Below are 20145 nucleotides of genomic sequence, written 5' to 3'. Positions count from 1 at the left end.
ACACTGTGTCAGCAGAATGGGGAACAAAAATGCCCCCGGGGTGTATGTGTGTGTGTGTGTGTGCATGTCTGTACTCATTAGAAACTGTATCATCAAATGTTGATACCCCCCCCCCCCCCAAAAAAAAAAGGACAAAAAACTTGCTAAAAAGAATAACAGAACAGTAGAGAACAGCTAAGATTCTGTAGCCATTTTTGGCCATAGGTCCAGTGAATTTGTATTCACTATCTAGGGCTCCTGTAACGGAGAGAGAAAGAACAAAACAAAACACACACACACACGTACATACACTCACTCTTCACATACCAGGAAAAAACATCCAACTTGAGAGCTCTAGATCATGCAGAAGAAGCTGATGACTTGAAATGTGAGTGAGATAGAGACAGCAAAAGGAGGAGGGAGTGGGAAGAAAAGACAGTCTCCAGACAAACTCAATCAGAGAAATAAATTGTAATTCTTTTTATTGTTGTCACCAGTCTTGAAGAGAAAATAATGGAATGAAAAAGTAAAGGAGTCATGGACTGAATGCACTATGACAGACATAATTATAAAGGATTTGAGCAAAATCAACATTTCATGAAATCAATAACTGGTCAAACTGAACAATAACTGTTTGTCTTTTGTTTTGTCAAAAGAAAGAAGAAGAGTGCGAAAAAAACAAAAAGATTAGATCACCTGCATAACACAGCAATATGATATCCCACTGGACAACAGAATCACTGTCCTAACAATTCAATTTAACAAGAGATATCACATTGTGCATTCAGACATGACAAAAGTTACAGTTCTATCTCCCTGTGATTGTAACATAATTTCATTTCCTTATGTCATAATGATTTGCACAATTCCCGTCAACATCATATCAAATGTTTAAATATACACAGTTGATTTATTTCTTTAACTTCAATTCAAACCTTGACTTCTAAAATAAAAGTAAAAAAGAAATCACCATGGTCAAAACTCACTGCCTCTGATAATAAGTACCATATTAGTAACATTCACATTGTTTCATTCCAAAAAAAAATTTTTTTCTTAGGGCGCAATTTTACATTTCAAAAACATGTTCAGACAATTACAAGAAACTTGCTATGAAAATGCAACATCAAAATGTCCAAAAATGACTTTTATTCTCAGAAATTGTGTAAACAGTTATTTCCTGCAAATCATTCCACCAGTCTTGGTGTGGTTTGAGGTTATGGTTACAGTATATCAGAACCAACTGAAATCGTTGTTTTATCTTAGTCTGAACTGATCTAACATCATGCTCTGTGCATAATCTGTCCACATGTAAATTACTTTGGACAAGTCTAAAGTTTTGTTTGGATAAATGGATTAGAACTTTCTCACCATAAAATGACAAGGTTTTCTTTCGTTCAAATTTCTTCTTTTTCTTGACTACCATTCGACTGACAGTGATGAAACTTGATGTACAGATACAACACAGTGAGTAGTCTAAACCTGGGAAGACCTACTTATCATGATTAAAAGTGTTGGGTTTTTTTTTTCAATAACTGTTTACACAAATCTTGAGAATGAATCTGTGAATCAGGCTTTAACAGTAAAATATAGCTAACAGTAATACCTCCATATGTCTTAAAGGTCAAGGACATGGCAGGAACTAATCCACTGCATGAACTGGAATAGCTTGGAACATTTTATCTGGTCATCATGTGTGAAAACTTTCACTTACTGGTTCATGATTGCATGTCCTATAATCAAGATATGTATAGAAACCAACCCAAAACACTGCACAGAATGACTGCATTTAGAGAGAGGGAGAGGGAGAGAGAGGGAGAGAGGAAGATACCAAGATCATATATACTGTATACATTCATGTGTGTGTGTAGTATGTTTTTACATGTGGTTTATATATAATGAAACACAAGATCAACATGCATAAAATTATATATAAATCTATAAGTAAAACAAGGAATGTGAAGTGTGCAAGCACTGAATATGCGTAGTTAATTAAACAAGGTAGCTACTTTGACCCCATCAATAATACTCAAAAAGAGACCTAGGTGTATATATATATATGTGATATAAATTATCAACATATCACACAAGACGTATTGCACATGATCAATACAAAGAATAAAATAATTCAATAAATATACATCTCCCAATGCACATGGTCAACATTACTCTTAGACCCAGTACCATTTGTAAGACATACAATAAGACAATGGGGCAATGTGTTACAACAGACATTACCAAATGTCAGAACATTAGTTGATTTGACAACAAACAAAAAAGAAAGATAAGGATGATTATGTCAAATTATATTCTGAAAGTACACAACTCTAAAAAAATCTGAGCCACAGATGTGGTTTTTCACTATTAAGGTGTTTTGAGATTTTCTTTTTCCAAGAAACAAAAGCACATTTCATAATTCACTATCAACACCCATAATGGCACATGTGTTTGTATACACCAAGTTAACACTGACATCAGTATGTTACATATATTTTAGTTGTTTGGCAAAGTGTGTATCTTAGACACAGAGTGAAAGACTGTCTTATGTCTAAGTTTCAGTATTCATAAGTGGTAAGTCTGAGACAAAATTTTGAGGACTCAATATCAAATCTACCAGTGTCATCTACGTGTGTGTGTTCTATGTGCATAGTAGGCTATGTTTATAATTATATTCAAATAATGTTTCTTAATTCTTTCTTTTTTTACATTAAGAATACTAGTTATTACCTGCAGTGTGTGGATGTATGTATGAAACGGTGTATGTGATATTTTTTTACATTTGTATCTTCATAATATTCGTAAAAGCTGTTGTTGACTTTTACAGTTATGGTCCCCATGTTGTTTACTTGTCTATGTTGTGATAATGCACCTGACCAAATTTCTCCAGTTGGAGATAATAAAGTTATTCTTATCTTATCATTTAAGTGGATGAAGATAAGACTTGGAAAGTGGACAAAGAAGACTTAACAATTACAATGAATAAATGTTCTTTTGGTCTCATGCACTTTTCTTGTCTTTGTTAAAAAAAAAAATCTGTTTTTTTTAAGTGACAAAGGCCATGTACAAAATGATTGACTATTGTACAAACATGGGCTGTTTTTCATTCTTTGTTGGTATCGCCTATTTCACTAAAATGTGTTGGTGTTGGATCCCATTGCATTGTATTGAGTATGCTATTACAGTTCAAAGATTTCTCTGCATGAAATTTGGCCTGCTCAGAAGATGTGAATATGTTTCCAAAAACTATCAAAGCTGCAAATTATCCACTGGCTATACATAAAAATCATTCAACACTGTAGATGTCAACATCACAGGTCACCCACAATGTAGACCATGACTGCACAGATATTGTTTTCAGAAATTTCAGTGTCTTTGTCTGGCTCCCTCACAAGCTGTGCTGTCCCAGCTACCTCACCACCCCCATATCGTGAGGTGGAAATGCATTCCTCAACAAAGTCACCATACAAGCCTGGCTTTAGCACTGATTATTCGATGTCATAGTTATGATCTGCTTTATATAGTGAAAAAAAAAGATCAGTGCTGTTGTCCTCAGTGCTGGCTACCCCAAACACTGTGTTGACAAACTTAAAAAAGTTCAAAACTCTGCAGCATGACTCACTCTCAAAGCTAAGAAACAACAACACATCACTCATCTACTCGCTTCCCTTCACTGGCTCCCCATTCAGGCACGAATACAATACGGACTCTCAGTCCTTTGTCATAATTTCTTCACTGATTCTTGTCCTGTATATCTTTTGGGTCTACTTTCGATCTATTCACCATCCAGACAACTCTGTACTTCAAATGACAAGTGCACATTATTATTCCAAAGATTCGCACAAAAACTTACAGTGAATGTTACTTTTCTTTTGTTGCACCTAAACAATGGAATTCACTACCATCACACCTCTGTTATACCAAAACACCTATATTGAAGAGAGGACTCAAAACATGTCTTTTCAAACTGTTCTTTTCTGACTGAAACTTTTTTCATCTGTATATGCTTGCTATGATTTTACTGCTGGATGTGCTCTGTGTGTTGATTTGTATGCATTTGTGATAATTTTAGTGTGTATTTCGTGATGCCTGGTCCCTTGGTGTTATTTCATTTTATTCTATTTCATGTTCTTATTTATCTATTTTTTACAGTGACGAATATGATGTGCTCTGTTTTGCTGTGATTTGCGCCTGTGTGATTTGGCACTGTCATGGAGCCTGTCTTGATTTATATATTTTTGTGTCACTTAGTTTAATGTATGTATATTTTAGCCAATGTCATGTGAGACTGTGCTGACTTTGTATCTATTTTACGTCAGTCTCAAATTTGTATATTTTATTGTAAAGTGCGGCGAGTCCCATCTGAGATGGGGGTAGTGCACTATATAAGCCTGCATTTTATCATTATTATTCTTATTAAATTAACATTATTCAAGCATAATGCTTCCTCAAGCATAATGCTTCCTCAGTAAATCATTTCAAATGCAGTTTGATGGCTGTGAGCTTGTAGAAAGTTTTGACCATGAAATACTTTGTTTCACCATAAATCCATGGGAAATGTCTGCACAGAATATAACAATGAAACCATATAGGTTGGTGCTTTTGATGCACTGAAACTGCAAACCAGTGGTAGTGCAGCAGTAAATGAGAATTCAGGAGCATAAACAAAACAACTGTATTGAGAATCATAGGCAGTGAGATTATCATCTGACTACACATAACTGTTAATGTCATTAAAGGAGACTTCTAGAGCGCATCTCCCTGCCCCCTCCAGCTTTCAAAAAAAAAAAAAAAAAAAAGAAAAAAAAGGGAGGGGTTGGGAAAGAAAAGTAAACTTAATACATGGCAAAAATATAAATGGAAAATAAATGAATACAAATGAAGTTGAACAAGTAGCTGTGCACCAACAAATGCCAGTCAACTATGTTATGTAATGGCCATTTGCTGTGACTACATACCCTCACCATGCTTACCATTCCTGTCACTGTCAATCCTTCAACACCCACCACCATCACCACCAAAACCTTACAATGACAAGTCTTTGCATTTCAAATTACAGGTATCAACCCATGTCTCCAGTCTTTCAGTTTCTTGTGGATTTCAGAAGAACTGTAAGTGAACAAATGTGGAACTGCTTCTTGATCACTTACTGGAGATCACAACTCTGTGGAATTCACCATAAAAAATATTTCTAAACAGAGTAAAAATGACTACATATGGGATTATTGTCCACAAAGTTTTCTTTTCCAGACAGAACAAAAGCTGCAAAAAATAAAATATTGAGAGGAAAAATAACATTTACAATCTGTAACAATATGTAACTTTGTTTACTTATTTACATGAATGGAGATAAACCAACCAGCATTCTTCACCAAGAGGGCAGAGACTGATGAAACAAAAGTACATAAACAGCTGTTTGGAGGGAATTGTACTGATTGTACTACATGGCCATCATGGGGACACTGGATCACACCTGTGGCACACACCTGTCTGTCCACACAAGTGGGAAATAACTGCAGTGCTGTTGAGCCAAATGTGGGTGAGGACCTCTGACCAATAAAAACATATACTGGAAACAGCCAATATCAGAGCATGAGGTCAAAAACACACCTAGAAAACTGGACGCAGCTGTGTGTGTGTGTGTGTGTGTGTGTGTGAGCCAGGCCAGCCTTTCCCTACCTGGCTGATTTTTCCTCTATAGTTGTAAAGTTTTTCTTTTTGCAGTTGGAGGGGAGTGGTTATTTTAAAACTCTCAAAGTTTCACTGATTGCTGACACTCACATTGCACACACCTCTCACTGGCTCTAACAACAGTTCAGAAATATCATTTTAAACCTTAAACGCACTGTCTAAACAATGAAAAGTCAATATTTGCTGAGCAGAGAATTATTACACCTTGGCCAGCTGCCATAATCATCAATCAAAGAAAATACCAACCAATTACCTGAAAAAGCACAAACTGCAAACCTCAAAAACTTGAAAAGCCGGTTGTATCCCTTCACAGCTTATGCATGATTAAAAGGCTGAAAATCCACTTCTGATTTCAAAATTAGATGCCCATGCATGGCACAGTATATGTGGGGGAAAATCTTAAGCGTTCACAAAAAAACGCTTGGACACTGGGTGAAAAAATGCAAAAAAAATTAAAGTAAATGTTTACATCAAATTTTCTATCAGCAAAACCTGATTTCACAATTTTTCAAAATTTTCTGTTACACTGTCTTTGCAGCAAGCTATGCAACATGGAATAAACTATTCTGGTGTTCTTTTTTTCTTGTTGTCATCATAGTTGCTGCTGCTATATTGTTCTCAACTGGAAGTACGAAAAAAAAATCTTTTCTTTCAACTGTGAAGAAATCAATGTTGATCTCAAATGAGATAATTCATCTTAGAATAAAACAGGTGAAAAAAAATCATTGTCATTGATGAGACATAAAGATCAGTATCATTCCCACTCCCTCTAGTCTTATGACATGTTATTCTTTTACATGTTCTATAAAAAGTGTACATAAATCTATTCCTTATGAAGAAAACAGCAACTAAAATTCATGCAACAAAAACAATCATAATTTCTTCAAAATCAGTGGAACAAAATACTGAAACAAGAAACAAAGTATGAAGGAATGTCATGTACACTAATAAAAACTAATCTTCCTTTGTCATCACAGATAAAATGACTGAAAAATACACTCAGGGAAGTTGGTGTAAAGAAAGAAAGTAGAATGCTGTTTCATCTTTCTAAAACCAAATACCAGTGAGATATATCACTCAGAACCCCAAACTGACCATCCTGACGATGCCCTCATCCCATCAGAAAGCATCACGGATGTTGCTGAAAGGACGGACTGCCAGGTCAACAGGCAGATGGAAGTTGATGACTAGAAGTCTCTCCAGTGACTGCAAAGCATCCTCAAACCCTGTTGGCAGACAGAAACATTCAGCACATGTATGAGAAGAGGAGACAGAAGGGAAATAACCATCAGACTGTTTGTAGAAAATTAATGGGAAGGAGAGTGTGTGCATACCTATAAGTGAACATTGTGCTTGTATGCATGCATCTTTGTATGTGTATGCATGTCAGTATACAAAGATTTTGGGTATGCCTGAGTGTATGCATGAGTATGTATATATATATATATATCTATAGGATGAAACCAAAGAAACTGGCTTGGGTCACTACATTTGATCCATGATTCCCTTCCAAATCAGAAATCATCAGACGCAATGCTGATCCCCAAAACAAAGAATTTCCCCCAAAAAAACCTGATAACTGCAGCAGACAGATGCCACAGAAACCTGGGCAGTATGTACAAACCCAGTGTCCCCAGGCAACATCTGAGGCTTCTTCAAATGTAAGGCACCTCACTGTGACACCTGCATATAACATTACTTCACCCGTTTTAAGTGTAGTCTGTAACCAAGCTGCTGGGTGGTAGCGAAAATTCAGATTTTTGTTTTTTTTCGTTTAACAAAATAGGTGTTGGTTTTCAACTTTGTTTCATTTATTTTAAACACACACACACACACACACACACACACACACACATATATATATATATATATATATATATATATATATATATATATATATATATATGCTAAAAACAACAGCCATCTGAAGAGAAATAGTTGAGACTGACCTGTTCGAGCCACATAACTCCAGTCCTGATAGTACTGATCAATCAGTGTTTGTGTCCTGAACAACAATCTAAGCCATGTCACCAGTTTCCTTTCACTGCAACACCAACAACAATATCATGATAATACTGATGATGATGATGATCTGTTGAAGTCAAATTCCTAAGATGTTAATACAATGATGTTGCTGATGATGATGACGATGATCTGCCACAAACTCGATGATGATGATGATGATGGTGATGTTTCCTAAAATGTTATAAACAATATAATGATTCCTTTCGTTTATTTATTTATAGTCTGTTCATCTAAGATGATGATATTAGACTGAAAATAAATTTCTGAGAAGGAGAGCTGAGAGGCATTGGCGTGCCACTAGTTTGACCATCAGTAGGGACATTTTTCAGACAGCCAGGAATAATGTAACAAACATTGTTGACAGGGCAAAGTCAAAGTTCTACTCTTCTGAAATACTTGCAAGCACCACAGCCAAACAGCTTTTCAACGCTACGAACAATCTACTAGGTAAAATGAAAAACACTCCTCTCCCTACAACATTTTCGGTGCAGGAACTCCCTCAAAAGTTTTCTGACTTCTTCACCGGCAAAATATCATGCATTCGTGAGAAGCTTGACTCTGTTGTGTCTCCTTCTTCACCCGTTCAAGAACGCATGTACAGTGGTCCTGTTTTACATTGTTTCCAACCGGTTACTGAAGATTTTGTGAAGAAAGTGTGTCTAAGCGCTTGTCCGAAATCCTGTGAGCTTGACCCTGTCCCGTCTTCTTTGTTGGTTGAATGTATTGATGTTCTACTGCCACATATTACTCACGTCATCAATTCTTCCTTACTGTCTGGTTGTTTCCCTGAAAGCTTCAAATCTGCTGTTGTACGTCCACTCATCAAGAAACCATCTTTGGATCATAATTGTTTGAAAAATTATCGACCTGTCTCTAATCTGTCATTTTTATCAAAACTGCTAGAAAAGATCATATTGTCTCAGCTCTTAGCTTATCTGGAGCAGAATGGTTTACTTAATTCCCACCAGTCAGCTTATAGACGTGGTCATAGTTGCGAAACAGCCCTTCTTAGAATAGTGAATGATTTGCTTTCGGGATTTGATGAGGATAAGATATCTGTTCTCGCTCTCTTAGATTTGTCAGCAGCTTTTGACACTATCGACCACTCTATCCTCTTGAACAGACTTAAAACTTCCTTTGGTATTCGTGACACTGCACTAGCATGGATCACGTCTTACCTGTCAGATCGTACACAGAAAGTGTGTGTAAATGGTACATACTCTAGAGTATCTGCCTTGAAATATGGTGTCCCACAAGGGTCCGTCCTAGGTCCTGTTCTTTTCGTGCTGTATGTGGCTCCTGTGTCGGATGTCATCAGTCATCATGCGATGTCGCATGAGAGCTTTGCTGATGACACACAACTTTATCAGTCGGCTTCCATAGCTGAATTTGATGCACTGGTGACTCAAACACAGGAGTGCATTGCTGGCCTAAAGGACTGGATGACTCTCAACAAGCTGCAATTAAATGATGATAAGACTGAATTTATGATAACCTGTCCAAAGAAGTTTCGTCAACATCCTTCCTTTCCTGACTCTGTTCTGATCAATAGCACACCTGTTTCACTTTCTCCCTCTGTTCGCAGTCTTGGTGTAATCCTGGACCAGTCTCTTTCCTTCCAACAGCACATTTCGAATATCTGTAAAGTTGCCTGTTTGGAACTGCGTAGAATCAGCTCTATCCGCCACTATCTCTCAACCGATGCAACCAAGACACTTGTATGCTCTCTGGTTCTATCAAGATTGGATTACTGCAACTCTCTTTTGGCCGGCCTTCCCAAATACCTGTTAGACAGACTCCAAAGAATTCAGAATAACGCTGCCAGACTCATTTGCAGAGCTTCTAAATTTGACCATGTTTCTCCTCTCCTTCAGTCTCTCCACTGGTTGCCTGTTTCTGATCGAATAGACTATAAGCTATCCACTCTGACCTTTTCTGCAGTCAACGGATCTGGCCCCAAATATCTTTCTGAACTCATCCATATCTATACCCCGTCTCGCCAGCTCCGTTCTTCCTCTGATACTCGACTTCTCAGGATACCTCACGTCAGAAGTAAGACCTATGGACACAGATCGTTTTCTTTTCAATCGCCAAAGACGTGGAACAAGCTCCCTGATAACCTCCGTCATTCTGATTCCCTCGCATCTTTTAAATCTCGTCTCAAAACTCACCTTTTCCCTCAGCAATAAGTTCAATTGTGGCAGGTCCACAACTACATGCATGTATATGAATGTGTATTGTGTGTGCGTGTGTCTATGTAAGTTTGTGCCTGCCTATGTGTGCGTATGTGTTAGGGTAGCTGTTAGATACACATGTATGTTAAAATGTATGTATGCAGTGTGTGTGTGTGTGTGTGTGTGTGTGTGTGTGTGTGTGTGTGTGTGCGTGCGTGCGTGTGTGTGTGTGTGGTCACATTTTGGTGTGTGTATGTAACATAGATATAATGTTTTATGTTATCAAAAGCGTTTTTGTAAAGCACCTAGAGCAGATTTCTGGATAGTGTGCTATATAAGTATCCATTATTATTATTATATCATTATTATCATTTGGATTATTATCATTTCTATCATAATGATGATTGTTATTATTAATTAGAAATCGACATTTCTGTATATTCGAATGAAAAGGGGGGCGGTTGAGGTGGAGGGGGGGTAGGGGGGGGGGGGGGGGGGGGCAAGGATGAGGGGACTAAGAAAGGAAGAGAGAAACAGACAGACAGAGTGGAAAAGATAGAGCACGAAATCTAAAATGGAGAGGGTGAGTGTCAGTGATTGGAGAAAGAAAGAAAACATATTGGAAGTGTGTGTGCGAGAGGCGGGACGGGGGAAGCGGGATTAGGACACACACAAAAAAAAAAAAAAAAAAAAAAAAAAAAAATATATATATATATAATCAAATATTGTATGCGCTACTTCTGTAGATTTTTATTTGAAAAGAGGTTCATGTGGGGACCTACAATAAACAACCAACTGGACTATTTATATTTAACACATAGCTAGCTAACTTTAATAAAGAACAGTTTGAAATATATAACTTTTTCCAAAAAATGTTAACATTTGAAACTAGTAACACGTGTTCCGTAATTTCTGGAGGCAAAAAGGTTTCATTACTAAACAGCAGGTTAAAACGTGCTCTACCATTAAACGTCCCTTGCAAATGCATTCAATATTTTCACCATATTTTGTGTATGGGGCATTTAATAATAACCTAAATGTCATGCTCTTAACAGCCCTGCCAGTTCTTTTAGCATTTAATAAGACAGAAGTGTTAACTTCCAAAGACATAGAGGAATTTTGCATATTTCTTTCAACAATATTACACATTTCAGATGATGATAAACGATGAGGAAGTTCAATTGCATTTAAAGCATTTTTAGCTCCAAGCTTTGCAAGATGATCCGCACGTTCATTAGCGAAAAGCCCACAGTTTGAGGGAATCCAGCACATTTCAATATTAATTCCTCTCATTTGAATACAGTGAATCAAAAATCTTATTTCAAAAATGATGTTATAATTAATGTTCGTACAACCTGATCTGACAGACTGCAGAACTGATTTTGAATCGACACAAAATAAAACATTAATCAAGTTTAGGGGCAGATCAATTAGATATGTTAATGCCATAAGGACGGCAATTAATTCAGCTGTACAAATTGAGAAGCCCTTTCCAATATGATATGACTTTTCAATTTTCAAAGCAGGAACTGCATATCCAGAACCAGCAAACTGATTTTCTAGAACAGAACCGTCTGTAAATATTTTTAAGTGGTGGGGGTATGTTTCAGACAAGTGTGATTTGACTCGAGAAGCTAGAATATTGGGATTTTCATCTTTCTTAATGTCACAATATTGAATATCAAAAGCTGCTCCCGTTAATTCCCAAAATGGAACTGGTGAAGTGCTCATAATCGGAGCAACATTTTGTGGATCAACATTTGATTGATTAAAAGTATCTGACACGTATGTTGAAATAGTTTCTAGATTTCTGTTCTGTTTCGCTTGTTTCGAAAAAAGTTTGTCAGACCGTATGAAATGAAATTATGGTGCTTAGAGCCTCGCCGACCACTAAGGCCATCTCAAGGCTATCACCGCGTCAATAACTACTACAAGGATAAAAAAAACAACCAATTAAAACGAGTCACCACTTCAAACTTTCCACTCCAAAGTTAAAAAAAAAACTTCCATAGTTTAAAACCTTCAAATCTGGTTAAAAAGGTTCACTTCTTTTAAGAAGTCCATCAGCACCCACGGAGGGACATCACGAAACAAAGTCTTCAAAGAAACCGCCGTGTAATGTCTGCGTCTAACGTCATGCAGATCCCAACAATCAAGGAGCACGTGTTTCACGGTGAGAGGCTCGTCACAGGGAATGCATCGAGGGGCCTCTTCCCCCTTCAACAAGTAAGAATGAGTAAAAAAAGTGTGCCCCGCGCGCAGTCTGCACAGCACAGACTCCTCCTTTCTGTTCTTCACCCCCGAAGGGAGGGTCTCTTTTAGGTCCGGACGGATCTGGAAGAGCTTGTTGTCCGTCTGGGTGTTCCACTCCTCTTGCCATAGATCCTTAACGTAGGTGTTCACCTTCCGCTTCATGTCTGTATATGGCACAAAGGATCTGGACAATTCTTTCTTTACAGCGTTCCTGGCCAGCAGGTCCGCCCTTTCGTTACCACGAATGCCAACATGTCCTGGAACCCAGGCCAACACAACCTCGTATCCTTTCTTCGTTGCAAGAGTAAAAGTTTCATAAAATTCCAGCAGTTTGGGATGAGTGATATTCCTGCAGGCGATCGCCTCCAGGGCTGACAAGGAGTCGGAAAAGATCATGAATCTCCTCTGTTTCGAAGAGAGAACCATTTTTAACCCCAGAACCAGTGCGGTCAGTTCCGCGGTGTACACCGAGCTGTCAGACAGGATGTGTTCCGTTGAGGGCCGGTCAGGAAAGGCGGGACAGAACGCAGATGCGGCGACTCCGTCCTCTGACTTGGAACCGTCAGTGAAGATGCTTTGAAAAGTGGGGAATTTGTGGCACAGTTCCGAAAAGTAGGTTCTGTAGGCCAGAGAACTGGTGGTGTCCTTACGGTACGAGGCCAGATCGAATCGGACCTCAGGTGTTGTAAAGGTCCACGGAGGGCTGTCAGGGAACTTAGAGAAATCCGAGATGCCACCGACATCCAGATCGGCCTTTTCTAAGTGCGGCTGAATGCGGAGTCCGAGAGGAGGTATGCAGTTTGGGTTGTTTGTAAATTTCTTATCGAAAGGGTTGTTGAATACAGCGTCGTAAGCAGGGTTTGTAGGTTCCGAGAACAATTTCAGATAATAGTTCAGGGTCAGCTTCAGTCTGCGGTTGGAAAGAGGCGGTTCCCCCGCCTCTGCGTACAGGCTGTGCACAGGGGTGGTGCGGAAAGCACCTAAGCTGAGACGGAGCCCTTGGTGGTGTACAGGGTCCAACAGTTTCAGATAGGACGGTCTGGCCGAGCCGTATACCACACTTCCATAATCCAGTTTGGACCGGACCAGGGCTCTGTAGAGGTGCAAGAGAGTTCTCTTATCAGCACCCCAGTTCGTGTGTGCCACAACTCGGATGATGTTAAGGGCTTTTTGGCAAGATATTTTCAGCTGTTTAATGTGGCTGAGGAAGTTCAGCTTCTGATCGAAGATGACCCCTAAAAATCTGGCTTCCTTGACCGCCGGGATGGTGGATGTTCCCAGACGGATTTCAGGGTCCGGATAGAACTGGCGAAAATTATGAAAATGGATGCATTCAGTTTTGGAGGACGAAAACGTGAAGCCAATCTCCTCTGCCCAACACTGGATCTTGTTGACGCAGAGCTGAAGCCGTCGCTGGATGCTGGCGTACGTGCTGCCGGTTGCATATAAGGCAAAATCATCCACGAACAGCGAGCTGTCCGATCCTTTCTGAACGGATTGAACGATGTCATTAATTTTGATGCTGAAAAGAGCCGGCGACAGGATGCTCCCTTGCGGGACACCCAGCTCCTGCTCGTGAATGTCGGACAGGGTGGTGCCGACTCTCACCTGGAATTGTCTGTCTTGTAAAAAATTGTGGATGAACTGAGGCAGGTGTCCTCGGAAGCCGAGCTTGTGCAAGTCGGAAAGAATACCAAATTTCCACGTGGTATCGTAAGCTTTCTCCAAGTCGAAAAATATGGCCACCACATGTTGTTTGTTTACAAATGCATTTCTGACAGTGGTTTCCAGACGGACCAGATGGTCAACGGTAGAGCGATGCTTGCGGAAACCGCACTGTTCTTTCGCCAGAAGGCCGTCGGTCTCTAGTTTCCACATCAGTCTACCGTTGACCATCTTCTCCATCAGTTTGCAGATGCAGCTGGTCAGTGCTATTGGGCGGTAGTTGGAGGGGTTCGAGGGGTCTTTTCCCGGTTTCGGCAGCGGGATTATGAGGGCTTTCCGGCAGGAGGGTGGAAAAAAGCCTGTGACCCAGATGTGGTTATAAACTTTAAGCAGGGTGTCCAGACAGGTTTGGGGAAGGTGCTTTAGGAGTTTATAATGGACCTCGTCCATTCCTGGACAGGAATCCGTACAGGTCTGAAGGGCAGATTTAAGTTCGTTCATTGTGAAAGGAAGGTTGTAATTCTCTGTGTTGTCGGAAAAGAAGTTACATGGTGTTTTTTCTGACAGGTTTTTGGTTTTAAGAAAGCGAGCAGATTTGTTAGCAGATCTCGAGTTCTGTTCTATTGTGGAGGCAAGCAAATTGGCAACTGCTTTCTTCTCTGTGACCAGAGCGTCTGAAAGTTTAAGATGGTGAAAGGTCGGGCATACGTTTTTGCACTTAATTCTTTTAAAACCCTCCACACTTTCTTCTTGGGTGTGTTGGAGGTTAAGGAAGAGCAAAAATCTCTCCATGACTTCCTCTGGCTCTTTTTAAAAACATACCTGGCTTTCGCCCTCAGCTGTTGATGGGTTCGAATGCTATCGGTCTCTCCGGTCTCCGAAAGACGCGTCGCTGCGCTCTCTTCCGAGACTTGCGGGCCTCCCGACATTCCGCGTTGAACCAGGGCGTTCTAGGACCTGAGGCTTGGAGGCAGACGATGGGACTGCTGCTTTGGCGCAATCTAAAACGATCCGAGTCAGAGCGTCAGCAGGGTCCTTGCTTTTCAATACTGTTTCTTCCTGCAGCTCCGCTCTTATCTTGGTGGTAAAAAAACTCCAGTCTGCTTTGTCGTAATACAGGCGGTCAGGCAGAGAGTCACCTTCTCCATCTGTGGGGGCGGAGGACGACAGGAAAGTGGTCACTCCCGTGCAGATCGTCGTGCACTTTCCACTCGTAGTCCCAGGACCAACGATGGATCGCAGACCGACAGATCTAAACACGAGAGCTCTCCAGAGGACAGATGAAGGTAAGGGGGAGATTGCCCTTTTAAACAAACAACCCCATGTTAAAAAAGGTTTTCCAAGAGAAGACCTGGGGCGAGTCATCTCATTCCCCAGAGGGGATGCCTTTAAAGTCCCCAACTTTTAAAAAGGGACGGGGGACGGGTCGACCAGGTTCATGGGGCCCTCCCTCAGAACGGGAGGAAAAGGGGGAAAGATAGAGAGGGGACATGATGTTTTTAAGGTGACTCGACTGCCACCGCCGTAAAGGGGTCTTAAAAGAACTGTACTTTTATTAAAAGGGACTTGCGAAAAAAAAAGAGGACCCCCCCGAAACCCCTTTTTCGGTTGACTTATTATTTTTCCCTCTTGTTTCCGGGGGGGAAATAGGGCCGAACAACACTCCTCCACGCCCCCCGGCCCTCTGGTGTCCTTTCATTTGGCCCCAGTCTTCGGCCGCCCTTGTCTCTCCTCAATGCTTCCCCGCCAGGTTGCTTCGGACGCCCCAACTTTCCTTTTCCCTGGGGGTTCCAATAAAGCCCCTGCTTGGATGTTTGTTGCGGGTTTCGTGTGTAGGGCCTATCCTCCCTTTCCGTTTTTTGATTTCCGTCTCCGGGGGGGCCTGTTTTTGTTATTTTTCCAAAGTTTTATTGGAAAACCTCTGGCCTTTGAGTTCGGGATGTTTTTAGACATTTTTGGTGAATTTAAAGCTTGGGTTGGTCTTTGTCACTCTCCACGTCTTGAGCCATAGATAGAACCGATTCACGTTGGTGTTAAAAATCGGATCTTTTGGGGATTGAGAGGGCTGTCGATTCCAATTTGGCGAAGGGTTTTTGAAGGGGTTCTTGCTTTGTTTATGGTCTTGATGTCTTGCCTCCCCCCCTCTTTTCGACAACACTGCCTAAGTAAAAACTTGTCAACCTCCCTTTGGGTTTCTTTGTTAGTTCACTGGATTTTCTTCTTGTTGTTGACCCTATGACCTCTGTTTTTCCCCAAAGTTTTTTTGGAGTCTCTTCTCAGGGTTTTCTGCCCCCACGACATGTTTCTCCTGCATTTGCGCCTTGGGGGAAAGATTATTCACTGCGAAGTCTGGCCTCCGGTTTAGTAAAAGTCCCCCTGGAGCCTGTCCCTCCGATTTCTGTGATGCCCCAGACCCCCCAACCCCATCGGAAAATGGTCGGGGGGGAAGCAAACAAAACCCCGAGGACCCGTTTGGGACACTGAAAGGTCCTCAGTTTCCTTGGTCATTTAAGGGGCGTTTCATACATTGTGGGGGATGGTTACAAACTTTGGTGGAAATCCATTTGGGCATCAGTCTCCCGATGAATCTCGGCGACCTGTAAAAGCTTTTTGAAAGTCGACGAAGACGGGGTTTCAGGGGGGTTGCCATCCAGGAGTCGGATAAGAGCATGGGTTGCGTGTGATCCGTGCACGGCGATCGTCGGAAACCCCGTTGTTGTCCCCAAGTGTCTTGTCCCAAAACGTTTTTCAGTCTCTAGGATGATTTGCTCGTACCCTTGCCCGGAATAGAAACAGCATGATTCCCCCCCCTTTAGGATGAAAAGGGCCCCCTTTTTTTGGCGCTTTACAAGATTTTCTTTTTCCCGTTTTTGGCACTCGCTCCTGTTCCCAGATCTTGCAAAGGAAGGGGCACATCTCAGTTTAAGTCTGGGTGTTGCCTTCAGAGCTTTGGGGGAATTCCATTGGGCCAGGCCTTTGACTTCAGGGGTTGATGGCCTTGAGATCCGGTTTTTGGGGGGGGTTGGTTTGATGCGAGGAGTTGGTAGGTGGCGGGATGTCTGGTGGGGCGGGGGGTGTGGGGCGGTTTTGGGGTTTTTTGAAATGTCCGCCCTCTTGCTCTCTGTGTTCTTCGCCAAAGGGTGGTGTTTCCCTCTTTGTCCCGACGGGGGCCCCGGGTTGGGGTTTCTGTTTTTTTTTGGAGAGTGTCCCGGTGACTCATACGGCGTTCATGTTGCTGACCCCTGCATCTGCTTCTGCTGTCGTTCCTCGATGTAGGTTCTTTTATCTTTTCTGCCCCTTCGCTTTACTTTTGGTTCATTCCCCGTAGTGCTTGTAGTCCTGCTTCGGGTTGATCTTTCGTGCAGTTGATCTGGGCTTTCAAATGCTTCTCTCAGTGATGGTGTCCAGGGTTTTGTTGATAGCCATTTTTTGGCTTCCCTTTTCTTGCCAGGGCTGTTTTGCAAGTTGTTGTCCAGGTCTCCGAAGGGTATGCCCCGTTTTTATTGATCCCCTGGGGTTGGAAAGCACACTGAATTTTTCCTCATTCAATCTTGAACTCTCTGCTTTGGGTTTCTCCTTCAAGTGTGCACGTTGTACTTGTGCGAGGTCTTGCAGCCCGGTCGTTGTAGGCTTCAGCTTGGTTTTGAGTGCTGCCACAAAAAGGTGTTATCCGATTGCGCTGCGGCGCTTTACCCGAGTCGTGCAGGTTGCTCCACTTACGACCCATGGTGATTGGGTTTATCTGGTTCTCGGGCTTGCTGTCAGGGGGAAAACCCCGTGGTCTTTTGGTGGTTTGTGGGGGAAAAAAAGGGGGCCTCCAATGACCCGGTATTGAAGGTGCAGAAAACCTGAAAAATTTCCTTCTCATTTGCACCCAGTGCCCTGTCTGCCCTTTATGATTCTCTATTTGTTTTGTCGGCGCCTACCTTGGCATTCGGGTCCCCCATGAGGATCTTCATATCCTTTTGGGTGCTTCTAGGCTGGACTTGTTGGTAAAAAACCCCTTCTCTTCGATGAGCCAGTTTTTTGGGGGCGTAGCACTGAAGATGGTAACTTTCCTCCCTTTGATTTTGAAGCGTGCCGTGGGACCCTTTGGGTGAAAAGGGCTCCCAGGACAGCAGGGCTCGTGTTGCTTCGGGGGTCATCAGCAACGCTACCCCGGGGGGGGGGGGGGTTTGGCCCTTCTCCTGCCAAGTGGATGAGGGTGTCTCCCTCATATTTCGTTCTTCCGATCCTGTCCTCTGTCTCACAAGGAAAAGAATCTTCAAGTTGTTTTTTTTGCTCCCCCGGACAACTTGGGGTGTTTTGCCTGTCCATATGGGGTTTCTGATGTTCCAGGCCCCTATCCGGGGTTTTGGGCCTTTGGTGTCAAAGATTGTGGCGCCTGGCCCCCCAAAAGGCTTTCACCAGCTCGCTCATGGGCTCTCCCAAGAGTACTCCTCTTGACCAGCTTCCAGAGTTTTTTGTTGCAGTTTCTGTACTTCCTTTTTTACAGAAGGGGTTTGTTACCTAATTCAAAACCCCCAACCTAACCAAAGGTATTTGCGGGTCTCTACCCTTTGACCTGCTGATTTGGGGTGGCCCTACCAGGAACGAATCCCCGCCAGCATACTCCGGGGTTATTGAACACCAACCCCCCCAAACACGGCAAGGTTGCCCCCTGACTTCTTCGGTTGAGCGGTTTAAAAAACGGAGTTAAAACCAGACAGAGTTTTAAAACCTTCCCATCTTTTTTGCAGAGTCCCCGCACCCCACTGGGGGTTTCAAAGCACGACAAAGCCTGGGGTCCTGAAAATTGGCGTGGAACCCCCGGATTTCCAGGGGATCACTCCCTTTAAAAAAAGGGTTAAAAAATAAACACAGCCTATTCATCGCTAACCCCCCCTGCCCGTCTTGCGTGGCTCAAGGCCGCCAGAGGGAATTTTTTTTTTTTGAAAAAATTTTTCGGATTCCGCCGAGTCGGAATATCCACCATCGGCCCCTCCCGATCCGCCGAGGCCGCAAAACCCCCCCCTCCTTGATTTTGGAGGTAGGGGGGGGTTTCCGCCATTTTCCCCACCCGAGGGCCAGCAACGAGAGGGGGGAAAGGGGGTCCCCGGGGGGGGGGGGGGGGGGAGGGGACAACGTCCTCCCCGAGGCTTTCTCTCCCCCAGCAGCCCGAGGACTCCCGCCAGAGGGGAAGGGGGTGGCACGGCGTCTCCCCCCAAGGCCAACGGTTCCGCGGGTGGTTAAGTCTCCGTCTCGTTCCTGTGGAGTCGTCGGGACGCGACGCCCCCACCTGGTCGACACAAGGGGCCCATACGACACCTTGGGCGCGCGGCCTCCACCTGTTTCCTTGCCAAAAAGAAGGAAATTTTCTTTCTGTTTTGACTTTCGGGGATTTGTTTCTTTTTTTTTTTCCAGAGGGGGCAGTCTTTCGATCAGAGGGGGGCCACCTTGCAGTTGCACACCGGGCTGCACTGACGCAATCGCCCTGGTGGCCCCCTTCAAAAACAGGTCCCACACCCCTCTTCCTCCTTACTGGGCCCCTGAGTGTCCGAATTTCTGAAATTTAAAGCATCTGGGGGGACGGCCTCAAGCTTACGTGCCATGGGGTATCCGACCTAAAATGTCCTTGGGGAATGGGCAGCGAAAGGTGAGGAAGAAAGTGTTGGCGGGCCCTTGCCCCACCCCTTTCCCTCACCGTCACCCTGAAAACCTTGGGCATCCCTGAGGGACGCTCGCTCTTGACCCGGCCTCAGAAACCCCTTTTCAATCCGGGCATTTATCCCCCCTTTGAGCATTGAGGCCTTTGTGGGGGGGAAACCTTCACCCCCCTATCCCAAAAGTGGTCGCCTTGAAAGGACGTGTCTCCTTTTGGTTTCCCCTTTGAAAAAAAATTTTGTCCGCTCCTCAGCCTCTTGATGGACTTCAGCGATCCTGCCGGGCATGAAACCCCTTTCTGGATAGCAAAGGGCTGAGAGCCACAACGGCTTTCGTCACAGCGCCCTCCATCCCCAGCCAGGGGCCAAATCCAGAGTCTCAACGCCCTCCGAAGGGAGTCTAGTCCCCGTTCCCTGTCTTCTTCTTTTACCCGAGCCGGGGGGGTTGGGTTTTTTTGGAAGTCATTTTGGGGAAAAAAAAGTAAATTCACCCCTCCCTTACCCACCCCCATGGGGCCCAATTGGGGCCGGGAAAGGGAAAACCAGCTTGACCCTTCCAGGTTTCGGGAGGGATTACCCCCAAAAGTCTAGCCCAATTTTCCCCCCCCCTTATCCCCAGCTCCCGGGGACAGAAAACCCGAGACTAGGGGGGTTCCCTTTCGTCAGCCTCTAAATGCCATCTTGACCCCCCCCCACGAAGGGGTAGCCGATTGAAACACGGG

At 43.0% G+C, this 20145-nt stretch overlaps 1 protein-coding gene across 1 annotated transcript in view; it reads right to left on the bottom strand.

Moving 5' to 3' along the window:
• Nucleotides 1-444: 444 nt before the first annotated feature.
• LOC143286667 (RUN domain-containing protein 1-like) overlaps nt 445-20145 on the bottom strand; it is a 134254-nt gene continuing 114553 nt past the window's right edge. Inside the window, exons 19-20 of the mRNA XM_076594303.1 lie at nt 7614-7708; nt 445-6890 (exon numbers count right to left, since the gene is read on the bottom strand). Of these exons, the coding sequence (XP_076450418.1) occupies nt 6784-6890; nt 7614-7708 (202 nt within the window). The 3' untranslated portion in view covers nt 445-6783. The remainder of the gene's footprint in view (nt 6891-7613; nt 7709-20145) is intronic.

Source organism: Babylonia areolata, chromosome 10 (genome assembly GCF_041734735.1).
Source record: "Babylonia areolata isolate BAREFJ2019XMU chromosome 10, ASM4173473v1, whole genome shotgun sequence".
Classification (NCBI taxonomy): Eukaryota; Metazoa; Mollusca; class Gastropoda; order Neogastropoda; family Buccinidae; genus Babylonia; species Babylonia areolata.
Note: the sequence above shows the minus strand (reverse complement) of the source record. Positions and strands in the feature narration are given on the sequence as shown.